At 43.6% G+C, this 27823-nt stretch overlaps 1 protein-coding gene and 1 long non-coding RNA gene across 5 annotated transcripts in view; one reads left to right on the top strand and one right to left on the bottom strand.

Moving 5' to 3' along the window:
• The window catches only part of SCUBE3 (signal peptide, CUB domain and EGF like domain containing 3), a 158288-nt gene that overhangs the window by 121103 nt on the left and 9362 nt on the right, over nt 1-27823 (top strand). For 3 of the 4 annotated variants that reach the window (XM_068269407.1, XM_068269408.1, XM_068269406.1), the window contains 7 exons: nt 674-877; nt 2904-3065; nt 3777-3944; nt 5216-5377; nt 9543-9740; nt 10325-10477; nt 15960-16039. In XM_068269407.1, the coding sequence (XP_068125508.1) occupies nt 674-877; nt 2904-3065; nt 3777-3944; nt 5216-5377; nt 9543-9740; nt 10325-10477; nt 15960-16039 (1127 nt within the window). Of the gene's footprint in view, nt 1-673; nt 878-2903; nt 3066-3776; nt 3945-5215; nt 5407-9542; nt 9741-10324; nt 10478-15959; nt 16040-27823 lie in introns of those variants that run through there. The other variant, XM_068269409.1, reaches the window with a different exon arrangement.
• LOC137546675 (uncharacterized) lies at nt 1002-13276 on the bottom strand. Its single transcript, XR_011026318.1, has 3 exons — nt 13192-13276; nt 9531-9767; nt 1002-1309 (listed from the first exon to the last, which is right to left on the bottom strand). It is a non-coding gene; the product is annotated as an uncharacterized lncRNA (long non-coding RNA).

Below are 27823 nucleotides of genomic sequence, written 5' to 3'. Positions count from 1 at the left end.
ATTTGTTTTGTGAGCAGCCACTGCTCACAAAACAAATGTAACTTATCCTAGCAAAAGTGTGCTTATCTGGGTACAGTTGGGTTTTTGATACAAAGCAAGACAACAAAGAGAGTTACAGATAAGGAGAGTGAGAAAAACAACATGGAGAAAGACAATCTAAAATAAGAGTGTGTGAAGAGAGAGATGAGAGCGACGGAGGGGCAAGAGGTAGGGGATGGAGAGGTGAGAAAGAGCACTTACATAAGGTCAAGTAAAACTAGGTGGTGCACTTTTCTGGTGTCTATACTCTCCTTGCAAAGTGGATATGTTGCGACTTTAAAAATTGACTCTCCAGTTATTCTATGTGATTTTGCATTCTTAATGAAAACATATAGATTTGAAGTTTAAGGCTGGCAAGCATTAAAGAGGCAATAACAGCTTATACCTTTATAAATATGCTCCGAAGATGAGCAGTGAAGTGAAAACAGTTTATGTCCTTTTGAAACATGGTATTCAAGAGAACTGAAATAAAAAGCCAAAAAGGATAAAGAATAGTTTTCTGGTTTGGCACCACTTCTGTGGTTTTCATGCGGTTCCACCAAAGGTTTAGATAATGAAATTCAAGTAAAAAAGAGGATGTGGAAATTTGTAGCTAAACCACTAGTACCGATTCTATTATCTGTTGTTTCTCCAGCAAGCTGTGGGTTGACATGTCTCCGCCAACGTTTGGAGCGCAAGATTAAGTCCATCCTGAAATCTTTGAGGAAATCCATTAATCAGGAACGATTTGTGATCCGCTTGGCCTCTGTGGAGTATGAAGTAGCACAGAAAGGAGTCACCACGGTTGAGAGAGGAGAGAATTGTGCTCCTGGTCAGCACCGTATGTGGGGAAAATGTGGTAAGGAGGCTGGTTGTTTGCCAGAAAACTCAAAACATTGTATTTTTTAGTTTCAATAATCTCTTTATTTCAAAGACGGTATTAGTGAGCAGGATGCTCTTGTAATGTATCACAGGTTTAACATATCATAGGCTCAATTGAGCTCAGCAGAATATATTCAAGAATCTCAAAAATACAATAGTTGAACAAATGTTTAGCAGGATGGTTTATTACAATAATCACATCAGATAAACGGTTATATAGTACATTCAATATAATTCATATAAATGATACATTGTATTTTTTTTAAGAAACATAGGAATTGCTACCTAAAGTTACGTTACTTCCAAGATTTGGTTGGAACCATTATTTCAAGTGTTGTAACCTCTCTGTGCTGTGTACCTAATGCCAGATGCTCAGTGAGTTAGCATCAATACTGCTGGAAAAAAATACCTAGATGAACAAAGAGAATAGTGAAATCAAAATTCTACAATGTATTCTTGTTTGTAAGCATTTCTTTATTATTATAAATATTACTGTCTATTACTTATAAAGCACCTCTGCTATCTGGCTTAGGCCCCTCTTTCTCTGGCATGTGTCCAGTCACTTATGGTGGACACACGTTACAATTTTTCTGTGCGATTTTATCCCAATTTGATTGAAATGATTGATTGTGTGAGAAAATTGAGAGAACTTTTTTTTTCAATCGATACATTTGATCGAAACTGTTCTTTTTCTCGATTAAAATCGAGAAAAAGATCAATTTTGTCCAAAGTTTACGCTACATTATAAGAATGAAGAACCTTTATTTGCTGACGTGACACATTAGATAGAATGCATTTCTTCAATGTAATAAATGTAGTGTTGTTGATTAAAATAAATGAGGTATAGATTTGTTAATGTAAGGTAAATTATCTAAGATTATTTGTGTTGTGTGCCTTTATACATAGGAGTGATGGCACAGAGCATGCCATACACATTTATAAATTAAAATTCATATATTATTACATCTAATTTATATCTTTTATTCTATTGTTTTTGTCATGATTGTGGCAAAATCGAACATGTATGTGTGGTGCATTGGTTAGAAGAGAGATTGAAATGGTTGATTCAAAAAAAAAATTGCAATGTGTGTGGCCACCATAAGGATGCTCTGTTGCTTCCTCAGTGATTGGTTACATGACAGAAGAGGAGCAGTAACTGCAGAGCCAGCAGCACCCGCCAATGGAAGGGGGAGTGTGCACAGCAAAGCACTATGGGGGATAAGGCACCCAGAGAATGTGCCATACATGTCATGTTATAAAAATGCCTCTATAACTTCAAATATGAAATATCTACTCAATATATACATTTTAAAACTGAACTTTCATTTCCATAAAATTCTCTTGTATAATTCTCATGCATCGTATTTGACTTTCAGGCCCTGAAGTGATAGGGATATGGAGGATGCCATATGTATTTAAACAATACCAGTTGCCTGGCAGCGCAGCTGATCTATTTGGCTGTGGTAGTATCTGAATCACACCAGAAACAAGCATGTAGCTAATCTTGTCACATCACATGACAATAAAGTCAGAAAAACCTGATTTGCATATGCTTGTTTAGGGGCTATGGCTAAAAGTATTAGAGGCCAAGGATCAGCAGGATAGCCAGGCAACTAGTATTTCTTAAAAGTAAATAAATATGGCAGCCTCCTTATACCTCTCATTAAGTTTAATGAGAGCATGGAAGAGACTGTGTCATTCTGGAAACCTGGGCAACATTCTTTTAAAAATCGTCTGCTATTAACAAACATTGTTAATACTCGCTTATCAGACTATACTGGAGTTTGCTAAAAGGTTAACAAAATAGTGGTCATGTTATTGTAGGTATGTGCACAAATAAATAGGTGGGTATATCATATTTTGGTAAAAGATTACATAGTGCACTAATAGGAAAGTACACTGAAGTTTATATTTCACTGGAGTTGCATGCTTCTTATGTTCATTTCTCAAAATAACGTATAGTTTTTGTGGTTGTCTTAACACCCCATCTCCATATCTTTCAGTTAGTTGCCCTCCTGGGACATATTATAATGGTCAAGCTGACCAGTGTCACACATGCCCACAGGGGACCTTCCAGGAGAGAGAAGGACAGCTGTTATGTGACCTGTGCCCAGGGGCAGAAGCCAGTGGTCCACCGGGAGCCACAAGTATTACAGCTTGCACTGGTATGACCTTAGTTTGTAAACACTGTAAACTGTATATGCAATTAAGTGTCTGACAAATATACTGTATTAGGCCTTTTTATAAAAAATAAAAATAGAGAACAAAAAAAGATTATATTTCTTTTCCAGCTCTTAAAATCTGATCATATTGCAAAAGAGCTATCAGATTTTAGTTCCTAGCACTCAGTACAATGTTATCAATACACAACTAACATTAACTGGCAATCAGTTACTCCACACACTTGAATATAGCAACAGGTTGCTAAGCACAACTGTTCTTAGTCAAAAAATAAGCAGTGTGTGGCTTACTGACCTGTATCAAGTATGAAAACTTTTTAAATTGGTGATCTCTGCTAAAAGTGGTGCACATCCTCCCAGTGCTTACTCCTCCCCAGTGAAAGTTCCAGCAGTAAAGCAGGAAGGATGGAGCGCCGCAACAGGAGGACATAATCCAGGTAAACACTCTCTGCCTCCTCCTTGAACGCAAGTGGATACCATTTTTCTTCTCATGAAATTGTGCTCACTCATCCTTATTGCAGAAATAATGGTGAATGGGCTGCAGAAACTGGAGATTCAATGAAATTGATGATCTTTCAGCTGATTGATATATTTTTCAAAATGGCACACAGAAAACTGTGATTTCGGCATTAACTGTATTTCAAGCCTGAGATTGATATAATAAACCTGAATTGATAATTATTCTGTCCTCTGCAGGTCAATGTCGCCCAGGGCAATTCTCTGTAGATGGATGTAGGCCTTGTCAGTTGTGCCCACGCAGCACATACCAACCAGAAGCAGGGCGAACTCAATGCGTCCCTTGTGGTGGTGGACTGAGCACGAGACATGAAGGAGCCATATCTTTTTATGACTGTGAAGCTAAGGGTAAGGTATCTTACTTAGCATCATTTATTCACTTTATTTTTTTCCTGTCAGGCCAAGCTAGGCCTTCGGCAACAAAAACTGCTAGAGCTGTTATCTCCTGGCCAGACATGCAGTACAGAACACCTGCTTGACCTTTGTAATAACCTCCATTTCTCACTGTGCTGCAGTTGTTATATTTGTTGTGTATGCTTTGAGCTTCTAGGATAAAATAAATAGTAGGTTGCTTGCTCTTCCAACTGCTATCCACCCAGAAAAAAAAGAAAAAGAAAAAAGCCTGAAAAGAACATGACACAGCCAAGCAATAATGAACCTAAACATTTTTGAGTGCTATGCATCCTTCCTCTATTTGAAAACTGTGATGACTTGGTGAATATGTTACTTTTAATTACTGGCTGGGATGTCTAGTAGGCTTTGAAGCATGCCAGCTAATTTAAAACTTGCCAGGCACTGATTTACTACAGCTTAGGGCTGCTATGAACCATAATCACTGGAGGAGTGGCAGGATATGTTTAAATTTGAAAGCTATACAACTGAGGCCATCCCAATGGTTAGTTGGAAGGCCATCCACTCTTATGTCAAGTAATGTGTCCAAAAAAATGCTTTTCTTTGTTTTTAATTAACAATAGAAAAGGTATGTCCCTATCCAAGACCATCAACCCACTTTGTGGAGCCAACCATCATGGGGTATCTCCCCCTGAACAATACGAATCCACATGATCCATAACATTGCGGGGCTCTCGATAAAAGAAGGGTAACAAAGCCTGCCACCGCCTCTTCTTTGCAGAGGGCCCTTGTTTAATGTCATGGGCAAGAAGGATAAGGGGATGCTACTTTCACACATGAGGAAACACTGTGGCAAGAAATTATGGTGGAGTCTGGGAGAGGTTTAAACAAACCCGCATCACTTACTGCCATCAATGAGGGGCAGAAAGAAGATTTACTCCTCAGTATAATACTGAGTGGAGGGAATAATAAGGTGCCACTGATATCAGCCCTCACCCTGTGTTGACATTTTCAAATAGTGGGCAGGCTGTTATAACATATATTAACATATATGGTCGCACATCCTCTTCTTTTGAGATTATCCTGCACAGTTCTGGAAGAAGCCAAACAGCATAATATGAAATCTAGTTCATCTGTAATGCTAGGTTGCTGTTTTACTTTTCCCAAAATGAATCTCCACTAGTTTTCCCAAAATATGAATTCTTTATTTGCTGAAATCTCATATAATTGTGTTTTTGTTAACTGTCCTCCTATCTTCTCTCTAACAGTTCAGTGCTCACCAGGACATTACTATAACACAACTCTACATCGATGTATTCGCTGTATGGTCGGCTTTTATCAGCCTGAATTCCGGCAGAACTTCTGCATCGCCTGTCCTGGAAACTCCAGCACGGACTTTGATGGCTCCACCAATATCGCCCAGTGCAAGAGTGAGGGGACATAGCGGGACAGCAAGAAGGTCATGGGGGTGGATTAAAAGGAAATGTAACTCAACAAGGGGGATGAGAAGGAGGAGGAAAAGACATTTAGAACATTTATTACACAGCTAATATTGCACTTAGATACTGTTTCATAAATTGTTCCTTGACTCAAGCCTTAAAATCAGGCCTCTAGGAGGCAAGTCAGTATTAAGTATAATATACCATTGTTAGCCCAGAGCTCATTACCAGGGAAATTTCAGATGCATGACTGTAGCGATATTGGATAGCCTGTGATAATAGTGCGGTTTACGTTTTGGTAGTAATGTTTCAATAGCAACAGTAACGTTCCAAAACATTAACCTATAACTGTTGACTTTGACAAAAGCAATGCTCCAAGACATTCCAGTTATTTTGGAACCTGAAATATATGGACGTTAGGTTGCCCTTTATTCTTCTTTACATTTTTTTACATTTTTTTTCCTTCCTCTACTCCTCCATTACTCCCTCCTCCCCATCCAATTCCTCAGTCAGCTTCCTGCAAACACTGCCACTTATCCTTCAAATATTTTTCAAGTAATGTATTTTTCCAAAAAAGTAAACCAAACTTTTACACTATCTGGTAAACTTCCTTGAAATATCTATAAGATTGACGTTTTAATGACAGTTTCAGATTAACAGTATATTATAGCCTTCTTAAGCAGAAGGTTAATGTGGCATGTTATCACTTTGCTTTGCACAGATTTTTAGATTTAGACACTTAAAGCGGAATTGTAAAGTGTTTTAAACACATTGTTTCACTTACCTGGGGCTTCCCCAAGCCCCCAGCAGCTGTCCTGTCCCGCGCCGGTCCTGCCCGAGCCTCCGTTCTCCCCCCGCCGTGTCGTCGACTTCTAAGTCGACGCTAGCGCAGTCCTGCCAAGCATATCTTTTCATTGCATTCCCCTTTTCAATAGCAGGGGACGCGAAGAAAGGATACACGTGGCCAGAGCCGCGCAGGCGCAGTGGCCCGGCGGCGAAACGGAAAGTTGCTGGCGGCGGGAGAATGGCGGCTCGGGCAGGACCGGAGCGGGACAGGACGGCTGCTGGGAGCTTGGGGAAGCCCCAGGTAAGTGAAACAATGTGTTTAAAAACACTTTACAGTTCCGCTTTAAGGCAGCCATACACAGGTCAATTGTAACCAGATCGACCAACAGATAGATACGAGATCAGAGAGGGATCAGATTCGATCAGAGAGGGATCTAATGGCTGCCCATACACTGCACACAGATTTTGAATCGATTTCAGCATGAAATCGATTCACAATCTGCAGAGCTGCCGCTGCCGCCTGCCTCAGGTCACTCCTGCTCCCCCCGCCAGCAGCAATATATTACCTGTTCCGCTGGCAAAAGCCCCCAGGTCCGTGCTGTCCCTTTCTCTGGGTGGCCTTCTTCATCTCCTCTTCACTTCCTGTCCCATCCTTTGAGAAGGAGAAGTTCAAACAGTAGAGCGCCCTCTACTGTTTGAACTTCCGCTGGTCAAAGGACGGGACAGGAAGTAAAGAGAACATGGAGGAGAAGGCCAGCCGGAGAAAGGGACAGCACGGACCCGGGGACTCGTGCCGGCGAAACAGGTGAGATTAGTGCTGCGTCGGTCATCGCCAAATCGAACGCTGCTATCGAGGCGCTCCCGACCTGCCAGCGATCGAGCAAAATTTTCCACCTGGACAGATCAACAGAATCGATCGATTTCAGATGTAAATCGGTTGATCGGTCCGCATTTGCGTTATCACAGTGATTGAATCTGCTCTCTATCGGCCGGGAAATCGAGTTAGTGCATGGGCACCTTTTGATTGCATCACACCAGATCAGTGAACCGAGCTATACAAATTCAGGGCAATAGCTATAGCAGCCATAGTGGCTGCTATGGTGCCAAATAGCAGTTTGTCTCCAACCTGCCCGCTGAGAAAGCCAACCATGGTATCTTCTTTAATTGATCAGAAGACCAGTGTGAAACACAGATCATTAAGGGAGTATGTCACCATTTTTCCAAAGCACTTTAACTGAATAATGTGGATTTATTTTCTGCAGTGACATCGCTGGTCTGCAGGTGAGGTATTGGCATTTCTCAGAGTGTGTTTTGGACACTGACAGTCCAGCAAAGGTTTCATGGAGGCACTTTCTCTAATGGGTGAACAACTATCATAATCTTTGCCTCCTTCATACATTGTAAGCTGTATATTAATGTATGTTCCTCTGTATATCCATACTTATGTAGGAAGGTGCTGTTTCTCAAGTGTACCTAGGTCAGGGTCCCCATCAAACTCTTGCTATGGGTTCCATGATTTGTGGTTCTTTTTCATTACTTTTAACTTTAGGTTGTGAATAAGGCATCCAGAACTAGTGGTTTATAACTCATCCATAGCGTTAAATTATATAGAACTATTAATGCAACTGACATCAAACTTTTTTTATGGTATTTTATTCTAATCAGCACAAGCTATGAGCCTGTATGTGGTAAAAGCTTTTGCGATTACCTAATTGTTAAGTGTAACTGTATATTATTCAGAAATGATCACACTGAGAATGTGAAAACATCCTTTAGGGCCCATTTCCACATGCATAGTGCATATTGAAAGTATAGTACTGAAAGCAATGCAATTTCGATGGATTAGTTCAATTGAATGCTTAAAAAATGGATTCATAAAAAATTTGGGCCAGCTTGCTGTAGATCTTCGTACCATGCATCCATTTCCCATGCAATGACACTAGACCCATGCAGTAATTTGCACAAAAATGTGCATTCAATAACGTGAACATTTTCATACAGAAAAATGTATTTACTGTGTTAATGCACACCAAGTGTGTTACTGCACTCAGTAGTGAGTACAGAGAGTGTGAACAGACAATGCCTTGAGGTTAGGTGCACACTTTGCAGAAACGCTAGCGTTGTGGAAAACGCTGCGTTTTTGCTGCTAATGGAAGTCTATGGGCCGCAGGAAAAACCGCATATAAAAAAATGTATATGCGTTTTGTATGCATGTCTTCAAAAACGCTGGTTTTGTTGCATAATATGCAAAAACGCATCAAACACGCACATAACGAAAGTCATTGGAAACGCAATGGTATGTGTTTTTCATGCGTTTTACATGTGTTTTTGTAAAAAAAAAAAATGTTTTGTGACGTATTTCCGCTTCCTGTTGTGTTCCTAGTTATTTGCATGATATCGCAATTGAAAAACGCATACTAAACGCATATGTGTTTTGCATATGTGAACTGCAAACCCATTGAAACGCATGCAAAATGCTTAACCTCCTTGGCGGTATGAAAAATACCGCCAGGAGGGAGCGCAGCAGTTTTTTTTTTAATTTTTTTTTTTTTTATCATGTAGCGAGCCGAGGGCTCGCTACATGATAGCCGCTGCTGAGCGGCATCCCCCCGCCTGCTTCGATCGCCTTCGGCGATCTCCGATCAGGAAATCCCGTTCATAGAACGGGATTTCCTGGAGGGCTTCCCCCGTCGCCATGGCGACGGGGCGGGATGACGTCACCGACGTCACTGACGTCGGGACGTCATTGGGAGTCCCGGGCCACCCCTCGGCGCTGCCTGGCACTGATTGGCCAGGCAGCGCTGGGGTCTGGAGGGGGGGGGGGGCCCGCGCCGCAGCAGATAGCGGCGATCGGGCAGGGGCCGGCGGCGATCAGAGTGCTGGCGCAGCTAGCAAAGTGCTAGCTGCGTCCAGCAAAGCAAAAATTATGAAAATCGGCCCAGCAGGGCCTGAGCGGCACCCTCCGGCGGCTTACCCCGTGTCACACACGGGGTTACCGCCAAGGAGGTTAAAAAAAAAACAGCATATGCGGTAAAAAAAACGCTAATGCAAACGCAGCAAAAATGCACACATGTAAAAAAAAAAAACCGCACCTGACATAAAACGCGACCTTTCATGTTATGTTATGTGTGCATCTACCCTGAGGCAGAGAATCAGCAGACCAGCCAGGCAAATAGCTTATTTTAAAAAAAAATGTAATTCTTTACTTCACTATTTTTATTAGAGTTTTCCGAAATACCAACATAAGTCCGTGAAGTTGAAACTATTTTAAAGAATGACTTATCTTTACAGTTGTATAAAATACAGTATTTACATTTCCCCAAGAGAATTATGTATTGTAAAACAGTTTCAACCTTACCTTTTTTTGCAGACCGTCATTGTGGAGGGGAGCTGGGGGATTTCACTGGTTTCCTGGAGTCACCAAATTATCCAGGAAATTATCCTTCCAATGTGGAATGTACATGGAATATCAATCCTCCACCCAAACGTAAAATTCTGCTAGTGGTACCCGAGATATTCCTGCCATCTGAAGATGAATGTGGAGACGTGCTGGTTATGCGTAAAAATGGTAACTGTTCAGTCAGTTGATGGCATGCTATAAAATGGGAAAATAAGGAGAGGTATCAGCTCAGTATAAAGCGACTTTGCCCAACCTACATTTTTTGGGACATTTTGTGCCTAAAGATTTGACCATGTAATCCTTGACTACATGTGAACTTTTAATGTGGTACAGAGATTAATACTGGCAAATATCTGTGATGTCTCCTTTATTTGACCACACTGGTCCAGATCAAACTTCTTTGCAGAGCTGGTATGTCTATTACATTTTTAAGTAAGTCATGTATAGCCAGCCTTATAATCTATGTACTATCTCATCTTAAGATACCCTGTAAGTCAATACAAAAGCTAAAATAATGAAAAACCAATTGTGCTAATGATGAGTAGTTTGCCTGGATATTTTGAAACTGGTACGCATCTTCAGCTGGGTTTTTATCAACATTTGTATAGTAGCGTCAAACGTATTTTTCTTTGGATATACTCCATTAGTATAGCAACCAAAGTTTGAGTGTATCAGGCTTTCACAAAAACAGATAAGCACTATGAAATATTTTTTTGTATTTTAACGTGTTGATATTGTCTATTGCCACGCAGCTACACCTTCCTCCATCACCACCTATGAAACTTGTCAGACATATGAGCGACCAATTGCCTTCACAGCACGTTCACGCAAACTTTGGGTACACTTTAAAAGTAATGAGGTCAACAGTGCTCGTGGTTTCCAAGTGCCATATGTCACATATGATGGTAAGAGCCAACTGTGTATAAAAGTTATATTTATGTGAATTAGCAGGACCAGGCTTACTGTAGAACCTGCCTCTAAATATTGAAGGTAGTATTTACACTCTCTAGTTTAGTATCTCAAACTGGTTGTCCCCGCTCCCACAGGTGACAGGACTTGGCCACATGGTTTACCATCAGAATCCATCAGAATTTTCTGAGTCATATCAAAGGTACAATTCAGAACTCTCTTTGAGGCCACATTTTAGGTTAAGATTGAGAACCCTAAACCAAGGATCCAAACAAGAGTGCTTCCTGTCCCCACTCACAGCTGCTATATTAGTGTACTTCAAGGCAATAGACACTCAGTTTTTATGTAATAGTAAATTAAATAAACTACTACTAAAATAATAAAAAAACAAAGAGCAGGACTCCCCTCTTCTGCCAGGGAGCTGTCTCATCTGTTCCTTCTCTGCTGAGACTACATCAGATCTTTTTTGAGGGTCAGTTATGGTCCTAGACAGTGGCGGCTCCAGGAAATTTTTTTAGGGGGTGCTATGCAGGTGCTGGACCAATTTCCAGGGGAGCTGACGACCTGCGGCGCGCGAAGCGCGCTGCGCCAAAAATGGGCGTGGCTACAACCTGCGGCGCGCGAAGCGCGCCGCGGCGAAAAAATGGGCGTGGTCATGACTGGATGAGGGCGGGGCTAACTGTAATTTAAAGTGAACCCAGGGTGAGAGTGATATGGTGGCTGCCATATTTATTTCCTTTTAAACAATACTAGTTGCCTGGCAGCCCTGCTGATCTATTTGGCTGTAGTAGTGAACTGAATTACACCAGAAACAAGCCATGCAGCTAATCTTGTCAGTTCTGACAATATTGTCAGAAACCCCTGACCTGCTGCATGCTTGTTCAGGGTCTATGGTTGAAAGAATAAGAGGCAGAGGACCAGCACGGCAGCCAGGCAACTGGTATTGCTTAAAGGGAGATAAATATGGCAGCCTCAATATTATTCTCACCTCGGGTTCCCTTTAAAAGTGCAACGCAAAGACAGAGGGCCCAAGTTTTGGTGACCCTTTTCCCAGAAAATTCACATAATTGTGCAGGTTTTCTCAAGAAAATACACGTAATGTGAGCAGATTTTAACAAAAAACACGTCCAATGACCCCAATATGCACAATCGTTATCAGATATGGCCCCAATATGCACAATCGTTATCAGATATGGCCCCAATATGCACAATCGTTATCAGATATGGCCCCAATATGCACAATCGTTATCAGATATGGCCCCAATATGCACAATCGTTATCAGATATGGCCCCAATATGCACAATCGTTATCAGATATGGCCCCAATATGCACAATCGTTATCAGATATGGCCCCAATATGCACAATCGTTATCAGATATGGCCCCAATATGCACAATCGTTATCAGATATGGCCCCAATATGCACAATCGTTATCAGATATGGCCCCAATATGCACAATCGTTATCAGATATGGCCCCAATATGCACAATCGTTATCAGATATGGCCCCAATATGCACAATCGTTATCAGATATGGCCCCAATATGCACAATCGTTATCAGATATGGCCCCAATATGCACAATCGTTATCAGATATGGCCCCAATATGCACAATCGTTATAAGATATGGCCCCAATATGCACAATCGTTATCAGATATGGCCCCAATATGCACAATCGTTATCAGATATGGCCCCAATATGCACAATCGTTATCAGATATGGCCCCAATATGCACAATCGTTATCAGATATGGCCCCAATATGCACAATCGTTATCAGATATGGCCCCAATATGCACAATCGTTATCAGATATGGCCCCAATATGCACAATCGTTATCAGATATGGCCCCAATATGCACAATCGTTATCAGATATGGTCCCAATATGCACAATCGGTAGCAGATATGGTCCCAATATGCACAATCGGTAGCAGATATGGTCCCAATATGCACAATCGGTAGCAGATATGGTCCCAATATGCACAATCGGTAGCAGATATGGTCCCAATATGCACAATCGGTAGCAGATATGGTCCCAATATGCACAATCGGTAGCAGATATGGTCCCAATATGCACAATCGGTGGCAGATATGGTCCCAATATGCACAATCGGTAGCAGATATGGTCCCAATATGCACAATCGGTGGCAGATATGGTCCCAATATGCACAATCGGTGGCAGATATGGTCCCAATATGCACAATCGGTAGCAGATATGGCCCCAATATGCACAATCGGTAGCAGATATGACCCCAATATGCACAATCCGTAGCAGAAATGACCCCAATATGCACAATCGGTAGCAGATATGACCCCAATATGCACAATCGGTAGCAGATATGACCCCAATATGCACAATCGGTAGCAGATATGACCCCAATATGCACAATCGGTAGCAGATATGACCCCAATATGCACAATCGGTAGCAGATATGACCCCAATATGCACAATCGGTAGCAGAAATGACCCCAATATGCACAATCGGTAGCAGAAATGACCCCAATATGCACAATCGGTAGCAGAAATGACCCCAATATGCACAATCGGTAGCAGATATCGCCCCAATATGCACAATCCGTAGCAGATATGACCCCAATATGCACAATCCGTAGCAGATATGACCCCAATATGCACAATCCGTAGCAGATATGACCCCAATATGCACAATCCGCATCACCTGAAAAAGAAAAGAAAAACCCATTTACTCACCTACAGCCAGAAGACCTTCTTTCCCGACCTCCTGTCCCGAGTCCCGACCTCATTGTGGCGCGCAGCGCCCGCGCGCCCACGATCCTCTTCCTTCCCGACGTCACCACGAGACTTCCTGCCTGCATGCAGAGAGCAGGGCTACGGGAAAATGGCCGCCCGAAGTCTGCAGAACAGGGCTCCGGGCGGCCATCTTACCGTAGCCCTGCCTGCTGCTCCGTGCTGCCGGTGTGTGAACTGACTTGGCGTCTTTTAGACGCCTGAAGTCAGTTCACTCCAGGGGGTGCTTTGGGGGTGCTTGGACAATTCTAGGGGGTGCTCGAGCACCCCCAAGCACCCCCCTGGCGCCGCCCCTGGTCCTAGATCTGTTATGGCCCTAGCCGAGAATGGAGATGGCCATCTTACAGTGGAGTTAAAGCCTTGCCTACACTACCTATAGTAAATATTATGCTTTATTTTCTGTTGCAATTACAGAAGCATAGGAAGTTAGGAAGTGGGAGCTATATTTATTAGAAGAGGAAGTGAAGAGGAAGTGAAGAGGAAGTGAAGAGGAATATATTTATTCATCTATTCATAGGAATTTGTTTGTAGCAAGAAGGGAGAAACATGTTGGAATCGTGCCTAGTTCTCTTAAATCTGGTCCAGGACACTATTCCCCACCCCCTCCCCCGCCACCAGTCAGTAACCTCAGAAAACTCCTTACACACAATCCTCTGTACTAATTGTCCTTGCCTGTGATGCTATCATGGAGAATGCAAATGGGAATAACAACCCCTTTCCCCCCCGAAGTGAACTATATTGAACCTAATTAGAGAGGGCTATATTATAAATCGGACAACCCCATCTTACGCTAAACCCCACCCTAGACCATTCTGGAAGGACTTCAAATGCCTCTTCTACATTTTTCAAAAGAAAACCCCTATTTCACTATAATTTGGTTGATGTTTGGAGGATCTAGCACCTCAAGGAAAATAATAGTTTTGTTATTGACCCTCGTCAAAGTTACAGCAGGATAGATCTGTTCAATGTTTCTCATTTATCCTTTGGTGCAAGGTTCAAAATTGGGATTTAGACTTGGTCTGATCACTTGTCTGTTGTCTTGTGGATGAATACACCAGCCAAAGCCATCTCACACCTGATTGCCTAACTAATTTATCAGAGGTCCTGCAAAACTACATTAATAATAGCTTTACTGCTTTACAAGAGGCATCTGCTTTAAGTGTCTGGTTTGCTCACAAGAGCAAAGTTCTGAAGGTTTGCTAGGTCCTAAAAAGTAAGGTTAATTTATTGCACAAAACAAAGATGCATGCTTTGGAAGTTAGGCACAAGACCTCCCTGCTTCAACCAGACTTTGCAGAGTTAATTTTTTTGTGTGGAATGATCTCAAAGATAGAATAGAAGCAGGGTCTATAATCTACTGAGATGCAAAGGCACTCACTATTTATGAATTTAGCTACGAATACAGAAGGATGCTGTCCATTTCTCTAAGGCAAAAGTGGGTTTCTGTAAGGGACAGACAGTGTCCAAATTGGAGGAAATTGCTAGGATGTTCAATGGTTATTATTTTAAGCTTTCCAACATTTGTGACAGGGATGCTTATCTGAAAAAAAAAACCATCCCATCTCATGATTGTCACCATAGCAGCTTGAATTTTAAAGGAGCCTTTCATACCTGCAGAATTTCTCAGATATGGTAAATGCTTAAAACTAGGAAAATCTGCTTGTTCTGATGGATTTTTGGTATATGTATTTATTCCATGCCTGACGTTTTTGTGATTCATTTCCATATCCATGGCTGACATTTTGTGCATCATTTCTGTTTGTAAATAAAAATGTATTGACTTAAAAAAAATCCCCCATGAGCCGATAATCCACTATATAACTAGTGATCAGTCCCCAGCTCCTGGCCATTGTTTTCACCTTTGTACAACTTGATGATCATACATGGGTTGGGACATAGACCCCCCATCTCTGCAGAGATAAAAGGAGCACTACCTCTCTAGCTTGTGAAGCTGTACACTTGAAATAGTCAATGAGATGCTAATAGTTTTAAGATGATGTAATTTTATGCATTTTGGAATTGGACCAAAATGCTAGCTAATAATTTTGATGGGACCACTTCCAAGCTGCAAAAAATGAACATAAATGTGCATCAACTGAAAATGATTAGCATCTCACTGACCATCTCTACCATATACTTCCTCCAGAGCCAGAAGGAAAGCTGGAGGAATTAGCCTGGGACAGTTCAAGTGCTGAAGTGGATTACTCTTACATGAGAACACATTATTGGTAATTATTTATATGGCACTGACAACTTCCACAGCGCTTTACAAAGAAGGTGGGTCTCGTCACTGACTGTCCTTACAATCTAATCCCTACTATAGTCATGTGTCTATCGTAGTCTAGTGCAAATTTAGGGGGACATTTTCGTCTATATGTGTTTCCATTACTTTAGCTGAGTGGTGGAACCTAGGTATGATCATTTTTTAAGCTGCTTCATATACAGGGAGATGTTGCTATATAAATATTCAATAATAATATTCATATTTAGCAGGAAGATATGGAGAGATATTACGAAAATAAGCACTGTAATCAACAGTATTATCTATAGAGCATTTAGGTATACTGACCTTGAGATAAAGTGAAGAGCTTTGGGTTATCTCTCATTGCTCTCTATAGGTAAAGATCTGTGTTTCTAATGGTAAAACTGATCCTGTCTGCTGTCTGTAATATACAGTATAGTTGAACAGAAACCGATTTTGTTTGTTTTAGAGGACTATGAACAGTTAGTAGAAGACATTGTAAGAGATGGACGCTTGTATTCATCTGAAAATCACCAAGAAATTCTGAAGGTACTCAAAAATTCACTATGCTTTCCTCTCTTGGTATATTCTTTACACACTGATCATTTGTATTAATTACTACTGCAATACTAATGTTTTCTTGGGATACTGTTGTTATTTATTCTCATACATATTGCCTCTTTGCACTTCCTTGTATCATTTTCTTTTTTTCTTTTTTTTTTGTTTTGTTACAAAAATAACTTTGCACAAAGTATCCACCCAATATAATTACTGCACATTTAAATTACACCAGAACAGAGAGGGGTATGGAGGCTGACATATTTGTTTTCTTTAAAACAATGCAGATTGCCTATACTCCCAACTGTTAAATTCACCTTTTGTAATAGATAGCGGAGATGCCGCCGCAGTGGTGAGCGGCATGGCGGCTGTCTCCGCGTCTCAGCTGGCGGCCTTCGCCGCGCAGTTACATGGTGGAGTTCTGCCTGGTCCGTCAGATGCACATAGACTGAGGGCTACGCCAGGTGACAGGACCTTTATGCGAATAGAAGGGGAGTCAGCTGATCGGTCAGTCAGCTGACTCCAGCAGTGCTCCTGATTGGTTGAGTGACTGTGGCGGCGCTGTGGGGCGCTGTCAGTATATATAGGACCTGCCTGTCAGTAGCTCCTCGTCTGCTGTTGAATATGCTACGTGTTAGCACTCAGACCTTAGTCAGATCCCAAAGTGTGCTAAAACCAGCAGGAGCTGGGGATCCACACTTAGTCAGATTCTGTTGATAGCTAAAGTACTAATTGAATTGTATTATTTGTTATGACCTTCTGCTAGCCTTGACTACTCTTCTGCTTACTGATTCTGTGCTTCTGCCTATCTGATCCTGTTGCCGACTCAGCCTGAACACTACTCTGATTTAAGCCTTCTGTCTTTGTACCGTATCTGTCCGTTTGTTGCCGAATCTGCTTGTCTGACTCTCCTGCCCTCACCAGTGAGCCTAGTCCCTGGTGAGGGATTCTCTGTACATCTTAATCACCTGCTCCTCAGGTGACCAGTAGCTGCAGTACAGTCTTAATCACCTAAAACAGAGAAACCGAGAGCCCAATATAGTACTGTGTACTCCTATCTGTTTATTGCCTTCCTCAGGCAATAAACAGATAGGAGTACACAGTACAGTCTCAAGGTCACGAATAGCGCCTCTGTGACTCTCAGAGGCGCTATTCGTGACCTTGAGACTGTACTGTGTACTCCTATCTGTTTATTGCCTGAGGAAGCAGGAATATACCCGTGAAACGCGTTGCGGTTCTGTTCATGGAGTATGTGAATAAATTGTCTTTATCTTAAGCGACAGCATCGAGTCTATTTCTGAGTGGCCGGTCCACCGCCGCCACCCGAATATTTTAAACATTTTAGCATATTTTATCCTTTTGGCGCCTCTGTACATCTACTTGTCTTAATCACCTGCTCCTCAGGTGACCAGTAGCTGCAGTACCGTCTTAATCACCTGCTCCTCAGGTGACTAGTAACTACGGTACTGTCCTCATCACCTGCTCCTCAGGTGATTAGGAGTTGCAGTACAGGCTTGATCTCCTGCCCCTCAGGTGATCACCTGCTGCAGTACAGTCTGAATCACCCACTCCATGGGTGATCAGTATATGTTGTCTTACTGTGCACCACCCGCTCCTCGGGTGAACTGATTACTAGTTCATCTGCATCTCCAGCTTGCTGGAGTGCTGATCCCTGTGTTCTATAGAGATATCTCCCTCTACCAGCTTCTCTGGGGGAGTTGGTATCTCTATCTGTATTACTGTTGCACCAAACACCTATCTTTACATCTGGTTGTCCTGTGTCTCGCTATACTCGCATTATTGGTGATTCTGCAGATCACCACATAATCAGGTATAGTATCTGTATTATTTGCAATACTGCAGATCACCAATAATCAGAAAATCTGTTATTGCTGACACCAATCGTTACACCTTTCAGATCTGGCAAAAGACAGACAACATCGCTTGTTTAAAATCATTCCCCATACTTAAATGTGTGCTGTTTTGTTTAAGATTTCAGTAAATTGTTTGTTTCTCTCTATAACACCTGTTCTGGTTTTAACCAGAATTTGTCTAATAGGAGGTATGAGAATTCCAAAGGATGGTAATGCTAATTTCAGCTCAGTCAGGAAGCCAAGACGTTGGTGCAGCATCAGAGATTGTGAAAGCACCAGTGTTTAATTCAATTATTTCTTTTGAATTCTATTACAGTCCAAGATTATGTGTATCAAATGCGCTAAAATAGATAATATACTTTATAAACCTAAAGGTCTGTGGTGTTATGTATCCCTGAGAAAATACTGCCACCTTGTGGGTAGGAACCTCTAAAGTGAACTGAAGGTGAAATAGAAAACAAAAAAAAGAAGCACTTGAAACAAAAAGAAAAAAAAAAAAAGAAAAACCGAGAGCCCAATATAGTGCAGTAAGTCTAACAATTGTTGGCGAAATAATTAACAGATGTGGATATACTCACAAACACGGGTTACCACATAGGCAACCACTTGAAATGCAGGTGGGGAGCATTAGAACCTGACCCCACTCAGGTTTAAGAAGTCGCTCTCTGTAGATAGAAAGAAGGGGAAAGTCCCCTCCACCCAAGGTGGACTATATACTGTGCAAATTTGGACAGAGACGCCAGGCAGGTTAAAATGATCTAAAAACAACTATAAAGGAGGAGTACAGGTGGACTTACCTCCTGAAATGATGGACAATCGAGATTGTTCAAATTGCAAATAACAATTTATTTTGGCACTCCGCAACGCGTTTCGCAGGTATAACCCGCTTCATCTGTCAGAGGCGCATTGCCACTATTGGACCTTTTTGAGCTTGCACTCCTTGCCTGATGAAGCGGGTTATACCTGCGAAACGCATTGCGGAGTGCCAAAATAAATTGTTATTTGCAATTTGAACAATCTCGATTGTCCATCATTTCAGGAGGTAAGTCCACCTGTACTCCTCCTTTTTAGTTGTTTTTAGATCATTTTAACCTGCCTGGCGCCTCTGTCCAAATTTGCACAAAAAAAAAGAAGATACTTAGCTAGGTAGAGGGAAGCCTCTTGAAGATAGTCCATAGGCTTCCTGTGTACTCCTCGATCCCACACTTGCAGCACATGGACCCGCTGATTATATCCAACAAGAGCTTGTTGCATCTTTTCTTGTGGCCGTACTCCCCACCATGTACGAACAAGTACGGTCTTGCCTGCGCAGTAAGCCGAAGCTGCTGCACAGGCACTATGCAACCACCCTTGTGCAAGAAGGGGAGCACGGCTGCAGACTAAAATAGACTCCCAGTCAGTGGCAGTAAGGTCTAAGGGGGATATGGAAAGCCTCTGGACCGTACAGAGGCTTCCCTCTTCTTAGGTAAGTATCTGTTTTTTATTTTTATTTTTATTTTACCTCAGGTTTGCTTTAAAGTGAACCTCCAGACTAAAAATCCACTGAAAAGGCTTGGTGTTTCTTTAACAGGTTCACAACATCAGAACTTAGTTTTTCATACCCAAAGCTAAGTTTTAGCTGCTTAGAAGCTCAGCTCCACCCCATCAAAGAAAACTGCCTGGGCATTTTCCCCCTAAAGCTGTGCAAAGCATGATGGGATTTCTGATGTTGTTGTTCTCGTTGCCTAGCAGCTGAGAGGGGTGATCAGGACACAGGACAGTTGGAACTGTGTCTCATGCTCCCTGTCACCTCCTTTCAACCAAAAAGATGGCTGCCCTCATGAAATAAAACCTTTGCCTGTTCTTTTATAACAGGGTGGGTAAGAGATTATATTGTCTATCTATTTTAATTAACATAACTAATGTAACTTAATGACAGTATGTTTGTTTAGGCTGAAGTTCCTCTTTAAGTTGATATTACACCCATTTATGTGACAGTAACCCAAAACATTGGAAAATAACCTTAAGTTTCTAATTTTAGAAAACATAGAAGTTAGTCTTAGTTTTATGATAATGGTAGAGCAAGCAGGCCACACTTGGGCATGCACAAACATTGCCCTTGCTACCTGCTTGCTCGCCCATTATATTATGCCTTTTAGCCTTTTATAGTTAACAGATGTTACGTTTTGAGTAGGGATGGGACGAATCCACAATTTCTTCGAATCCGAATCCGGATCCGAATCTAGAAAGGTTCTCGAATATCTCGAACCTTTCGACTCCCGAATCTAACGAATCCTGCACATAAAAATTGTGCGATCCGTGGTATAGTTGCCCGCAGTATAGGTACCCAGGCATAGGTAGCGAGGTAAAGGTGCCTTCAGTATAGCTAGCTAGGTATGGGTGCCTTCAATATTGGTAGCTTTCAGTATAGGTAGCAAGGTATAGGGGCCTGCAGTATAGGTAGCAAGGTATATGGGCCTTCAGTATAGGTAGCAGGGTATATGGGCCTTCAGTATAGGTAGCAGGGTATATGGGCCTTCAGTATAGGTGTCAGGGAATATAGGCCTTCAGTATAGGTAGCAGGGTATATGGGCCTTCAGTATAGGTAGCAGGGTATATGGGCCTTCAGTATAGGTAGCAGGGTATATGGGCCTTGAGTATAGGTAGCAGGGTATATGGGCCTTCAGTATAGGTAGGTAGCAGGGTATAGAGGCCTTCAGTATCGGTAGCAAGGTACATGTGCCTTCAGTATCGGTAGCAAGGTATAGGGGCCTTCAGTATAGGTAGTACAGTACATGTGCTTTCAGTATTGGTAGGTAACTAGGTATAGGGGCCTTCAGTATAGGTAGCAGGGTATATGTGCCTTCAGTATAGGTAGCAGGGTATATGTGCCTTCAGTATAGGTAGGTAGCTAGGTATAGGGGCCTTCAGTATAGGTAGTAAGGTACATGTGCCTTCAGTGTAGGTAGGTAGGTAGGTAAAGGGACCTTCAGTATAGGTAGCAGGGTATAGGGCCTTAAGTATAGGTAGGTATGTAGGTAGGTATAGGGGCCTTTAGGCAGGTAGGTAGGTAGGTAAAGGGACCTTCAGTATAGGTAGCAGGGTATAGGGCCTTAAGTATAGGTAGGTATGTAGGTAGGTAGGTATAGGGGCCTTTAGGTAGGTAGGTAGGTAGGTAGGTAGGTAAAGGGACCTTCAGTATAGGTAGCAGGGTATAGGGCCTTAAGTATAGGTAGGTATGTAGGTAGGTAGGTATAGGGGCCTTTAGGTAGGTAGGTAGGTAGGTAGGTAAAGGGACCTTCAGTATAGGTAGCAGGGTATAGGGCCTTAAGTATAGCTAGGTATGTAGGTAGGCAGGTATAGGTGCCTTTAGGTAGGTAGGTACGTATAGGGGGCCTGTAGGTAGGTGGGTAGGTAGGTAGGTATTGAGGCCTGTAGGTAGGTATAGTGGCCTGTAGGTAGGTAGGTATAGGGGCCTGTAGGTAGGTAGGTAGGTATAGGGGCCTTTGGGTAGGTATAGGGGCCTTTAGGTAGGTAGGTAGGTACATATAGGGGGCCTTTAGGTAGGTATAGGGGGCCTTTAGGTAGGTGGGTATAGCGGCCTGTAGGTAGGTAGGTAGGTATAGCGGCCTGTAGGTAGGTAGGTAAGGATAGTGGCCGGTAGGTAGGTAGGTATAGTGGCCTGTAGGTAGGTATAGTTGCCTGTAGGTAGGTAGGTATAGTGTCCAGTAGGTAGCTAGGTATAGGGGCCTTCAGTATAGGTAGTAAGGTACATGTGCCTTCAGTGTAGGTAGGTAGGTAGGTAAAGGGACCTTCAGTATAGGTAGCAGGATATAGGGCCTTAAGTATAGGTAGGTATGTAGGTAGGTATAGGGGCCTTTAGGCAGGTAGGTAGGTAGGTAAAGGGACCTTCAGTATAGGTAGCAGGTTATAGGGCCTTAAGTATAGGTAGGTATGTAGGTAGGTAGGTATAGGGGCCTTTAGGTAGGTAGGTAGGTAGGTAGGTAAAGGGACCTTCAGTATAGGTAGCAGGGTATAGGGCCTTGAGTATAGGTAGGTATGTAGGTAGATAGGTATAGGGGCCTTTAGGTAGGTAGGTAGGTAAAGGGACCTTCAGTATAGGTAGCAGGGTATAGGGCCTAAGTATAGGTAGGTATGTAGGTAGGTATAGGTGCCTTTAGGTAGGTAGGTACGTATAGGGGGCCTGTAGGTAGGTGGGTAGGTAGGTAGGTATTCAGGCCTGTAGGTAGGTATAGTGGCCTGTAGGTAGGTAGGTATAGGGGCCTTTAGGTAGGTAGGTATAGGGGGCCTTTAGGTAGGTATAGGGGGCCTTTAGGTAGGTGGGTATAGTGGCCTGTAGGTAGGTAGGTAGGTAGGTATAGCGGCCTGTAGGTAGGTAGGTGAGGATAGTGGCCGGTAGGTAGGTAGGTATAGTGGCCTGTAGGTAGGTATAGTTGCCTGTAGGTAGGTAGGTATAGTGTCCGGTAGGTAGGTAGGTAGGTATAGGTGCCTTTAGGTAGGTAGGTATGTATAGGGGGCCTGTAGGTAGGTGGGTAGGTAGGTATTGAGGCCTGTAGGAAGGTATAGTGGCCTGTAGGTAGGTAGGTAGGTATAGGGGCCTTTAGGTAGGTAGGTAGGTAGGTATAGGGGCCTTTAGGTAGGTAGGTAGGTATAGGGGCCTTTAGGTAGATAGGTAGGTAGGTAGGTATAGGGGCCTTTAGGTCGGTATAGGGGCCTTTAGGTAGGTAGGTAGGTAGGTACGTATAGGGGGCCTGTAGGTAGGTATAGGGGCCTGTAGGTAGGTAGGTATAGCGGCCTGTAGGTAGGTAGGGATAGTGTCCGGTAGGTAGGTAGGTAGAACACCCCCCCCCCCCCCCCCCCCCGTGCCTCCTCCGTTCACCGCCAACCCTCCCACGGCCCCCTCCGTCCCCCCTCTGCTCACCCCTTCATAAAAATCTACTCACCTTTCCCGTGGAGCGCAGAGTGGCAGACCTCTTCGTTACTTCCTTGTTCCCTCTAGTGGCCGGACCGGCTCTTACTGATGACGTCATTGTAAGAGCCGGTCACTAGGGGGAACCAGGAAGTCAGCGAGAGGTCTGCCGCTCTGCGCTCCGCTATGGATAGGTGAGTGGATGCATTGCTAACTATGCGGGCGCGGGGGGGGGGGGCGGGGGGGTACGAGCGGAGGAGGCGCGGGGGGGGGGGGGGGGTCAGGGGATTACGAGTGCGAGCGGCGGATGCGCGGCGATGGGATTCAGCGGATTCGTACAGTGGAAAATGGCGTCGGGATTCGAATCCACGAATCTTGAATATTTCCTAATAGTCGAGGGATTCCTGGGTTCGCAGGATTCGTCGTCCCACCCCTAGTTTTGAGCAGTAAGATTTTTTACACAGAAACCATTGCGCAGGTAAACAAACGTGTAGATCCATGCATTGCAGCATAATAGGTAATGTTGTGAATCAACCCCCACCTGTGGTAAATCTCAGAGATAGAATGTTATGCGTGGGGATGTTTCTTGCTTCTTACACACAGTTTCTTCACAGAAAAAAAAATGTTCAGAATGTGTCAGTGAAATCCTTTACAACACATCTCCAATCACTGTTACTGTATCAGAACAGCACACGTGTTTCTGGTTTCAGCTTCATACATTAGCATACACAGGGCCGGAGCTACCATAGGAAAAAATGGGTAATTGCCCCAGGGCTCCAGAGCCTGTAGGGGCCCCCAAGGTGACCCTCCCCCATCTTAACTGTTGCTCTCCAGGGACTCTGCAGAGTGTTTGGCAGAGTAGCGTCTCATCTGTGCTGGCAGGCAGGTGAGCAGTGGCGTAGCTAAGGAGCTGTGGGCCCCGATGCAAGTTTTACAATGGGGCCCCCCAAGCACGCTATACAGAGCAATTGATATGGCGCACCAACACCTGTCAAGGACATCCACAGTGTCAGAGGTGTAAGAAGGGGATGGGAAACAGCTTGTTAATGATTACTACTATTAAAAGTATCTATAGAAGTGATTATTATGAGCACAGGACCAATAGAGAGCTAATACTGCAGTTGAGGGAGAGCCCTTCGGGGCCCCTCTGGCCCAAGGGCCCCGATGCGGTCTCAACCTCTGCAACCCCTATTGCTACGCCCCTGCAGGTGAGACACTACACTCACATAGCCACTGCAGAGGTCCTAGGGAGCACAGTTAAGTTGGGAGGTGATTGAGGGAGGGTCAGCAGCCAGCTCAGGGGCCCAGGAGGGAAATTTGGCTGCAACAAAGGGCCTCTAATGGCGCTTTTTGGTCAGAGGTTTCTATTGGGGGGCCCCCAGGCTAGTTTTGCCCTAGGGCCTAATTGTTACTTGAACCGGCCCTGAGCATACACTAGTTATTGCCATATGCACCGTCATACTGCTTTAGTGAATCACCCTCACTGTGTACTATGAGGTTATAATAATTAGACATATAATGAATACATTTTCCTCCTTGGTGCTATTATGTACTGGCACTTCCATGTCATGTCTGGGCATCCTTGCACACTTCCAATAGTCTTTTATAACTATCCCTGGGACAGTTTCCATGCATGTGCACAGATATTACTGCTACTGTAGCTGTGCAGATGACTGCATGTACCTCCACAACTGCTTTTACATTCTGTTTTGCACTGTTCACAAAGAATACCCTGATGTCACTGATGATGATGCAGGGTTTCCCATCAAGCACTGGAAATATGAAGGCATTGACACAAGTCACTGTATAAACTGGGCCAACCCCCAAAAATAGGTTTTGCTGAAAAGAGAACCTCCATACGTCATGCAGGTAAGCCGCACTGCACAAAATTCAATGTCAGCTATGCACTACCATGTACAACAATTTCTCAGTATAGTTCCAATTTATGTGTGTTTCACCACTATAAGACATGATCTAACAATTCGGGGAACCTTTTTGTTAAAATCGTAACCACCTCAGCCCGCAAGTTCACCTTAAAGGACAACCGTAGTGAAAGGTATGTGGAGGCGGCCATATTTACTTCCTTTTAAGAAATACTAGTCGCCTGGCTTCCCTGCTGATCATCTGCCTCTAATACTTTTAGCCATAGACCCTGAACAAGCATGCAGCAGATCAGATGTTATTGTCAGACCTGACAAGATTAGCTGCATGCTTATCTCTAGTGTGATTCAGACATGACTAACAAAATAGATCAACAGGGCTACCAGGCAACTGGTATTGTTTAAAAGGAATTAAATATAGCATTGTCAGTAATGTCAAAGTTACCTCTGCAGCAGAGAGCGGCGCGACCGCCGCTCCCGCATCTGACGTCACGGCGGATTCCGCCGCTGCCTCCCCGTCATCTCTTCCCAGCAGGTTAGGTCTCTCCAGGGTACATCAAGACAGAAGAGTGCACGCGCGTACCCGGAGACAGGACCTTTATGCATTGAGGAGGCGAGTCAGCTGACCAGCTGGTCAGCTGACAACTCTGGTCTGACTCTCGCCTCTGATTGGCTGAGGCGAGTGGGCGGAGCCACGGGTATTACCTTTTGCATTTAAGACCCGGGCTGTCAGTGGATCGTTGGCTGCTATCGCTGGAACTTTGCGGTTAAGCTCTCAGACCTTAGTTAGTTCCCAGTGTGTTTGATCCGGCAGGACCCCGGGGATTCACACATAGCTAGATATATTATTATTAATATTCCCTAATAGTAATATTATTATTATTATACATTGTATGCCTTATTGTGTATGAACCTTGCCTGAACTTCTGACCATCCTTCTGCCTCTCGATTCTGCACTCTGCCTGTCTGTTTGTTGCCGACCTCGACTCTGTCTTAGCCTTCTGATTCTGTACTTCCGCCCATCTGATTGTTGCCGAACTCGGCCTGTTTCTCACACACCGTATTTGTCTCACGATTTTGTACCGTGACCTGACTGACCAGTTACCGACCCTGCCTGTACGACCTCTCTTACACTAGTCCCTACAGCCAAGGGCTATCACATTGTTTGCCTTATTGTGTATGAACCTTGCCTGAACTTCTGACCATCCTTCTGCCTCTCGATTCTGTACTCTGCCTGTCTGTTTGTTGCCGACCTCAGCCCGACCTCGACTCTGTCTTAGCCTTCTGATTCTGTACTTCTGCCCATCTGATTGTTGCCGAACTCGGCCTGTTTCTCACACACCGTCTTTGTTTCACGATTTTGTACCGTGACCTGACTGACCAGTTACCGACCCTGCCTGTACGACCTCTCTTACACTAGTCCCTACAGCCAAGGGCTATCACCTAGGAGTACTGCTGAGTTACTGTGCACTAAAACACGAGTGATCACATTCTGATTAAAATAGTGACTATTGTGCTAGTTGAAATACTACCTAGTTTGTATCATTGACTTCCTGATTGAGCTCACACAGCAGAGATACCACTGTTCATTACATAACAGCAAACCATATATGTCTATGGAGGCTCAGATTCAGGCCTTAACTGCGGCCGTTGAGCAGTTAAATGCCACTGTGACATCACAACAGGCTCAGTTGAATGTTTTGACTGAGGCTGTAAACCGCTCACAGAGATCTGTCTCATCATCGCCTCCCTCTCTTGTCCGTGACCCTAAGATGGCTCTACCTGAAAAATTTTCAGGGCACAAGTCAGATTTCATAAATTTTAGAAACCGGTGTAAATCGTACTTTGATATGAGACCCATTGCGTCAGGCTCTGAACTACAGTGGGTAACCTTGATTAAAACCTTGCTGTCTGGGGATTCGCAAACTTGGGCCTATAACTTACCTGAGGGTCATGAGGCTTTGGGATCTGTTCAGGCTTTCTTTGATGCCATGGCGGTCATATACGATGACCCTGACATTGCAGCCACGGCAGAAAGAAATTTAAAGAGACTTCGCCAAGGGCATGGTACTGTGGAAGATTACGCCTCACAGTGTAGGAAGTGGGCGATCTCTTCCAGATGGGAACATTACGCCTTGCTAGACTGTTTTTGTCAGGGTTGTCAGATTCAGTGTCAGACATCATGATCAGCCACCCTGAGCCCAAAATTTTAGACGAAGCGATTGCTTTAGCCATAAAAATTGATTGCAGGGTACGGTACTATAAACAAGGCAGGTCACGTGGTATTTCCAGAACTGTTGTCTCCACCCCTCCGGTCACGACTACTTTGGATGAACCAATGCAGATTAGTAATTCAAAGTTGTCGGAAACCGAAAAGACCAGAAGGCGAAAGGAGGGCCTCTGTTTATACTGCGGAGAGAAAGGGCATCTCTTACAAAATTGCAGCAGGAAGGCGGAAAACTTCTCCGCCTAGGTGTAGTTGGAGGTACTACCCTAGGCGAACCTGTTTTACCTCCGAAGTTTTCTAAGTTGTTATTACCTTGTTCTGTGACGTGGAAGGACCAAGTTTTTTGTACACAGGCCTTTGTTGACTCAGGCTTTGCAGCTAACTTTATTGACTTGAGTCTGGTCTCTAAGTGGGAAATTCCTATTCTCCCCTTAGACAGGCAGATATACGTAACCGCCATTGATGATTCCCCACTACAGAACAAGCAACCTCTCTCTCAGACTCCTCTTCTCACTTGTCATGTAGGAGTCTTGCATAGGGAGGAGCTGCAATTTTATGTATTAAAGATATCGTCTGCGATGATTGTCCTAGGGCTCCCTTGGTTACGTCAACACTCACCTAAGATTGACTGGAACACGGGGCAGTTGCTGGCCTGGTCCCCAGCCTGTCAATCTTCTTGCCTGGAGAAGATTACTCTGTGTTCCACTGAGGTTGAAATGTAAGGTGTTCATTCTCAATATCTAGAGTTTTCAGAAGTTTTTTGCCCGCAAGCTGCTGATAAGCTTCCCCCGCATAGGGAGTTTGATTGCCCTATTGATCTGAGACTGGGTACCATGCCTCCCAGGGGACACTTGTACAACCTCTCAGGTCCAGAACAACTTGCCA

Source organism: Hyperolius riggenbachi, chromosome 2, assembly GCF_040937935.1.
Source record: "Hyperolius riggenbachi isolate aHypRig1 chromosome 2, aHypRig1.pri, whole genome shotgun sequence".
NCBI lineage: Eukaryota > Metazoa > Chordata > Amphibia > Anura > Hyperoliidae > Hyperolius > Hyperolius riggenbachi.
Note: the sequence above shows the minus strand (reverse complement) of the source record. Positions and strands in the feature narration are given on the sequence as shown.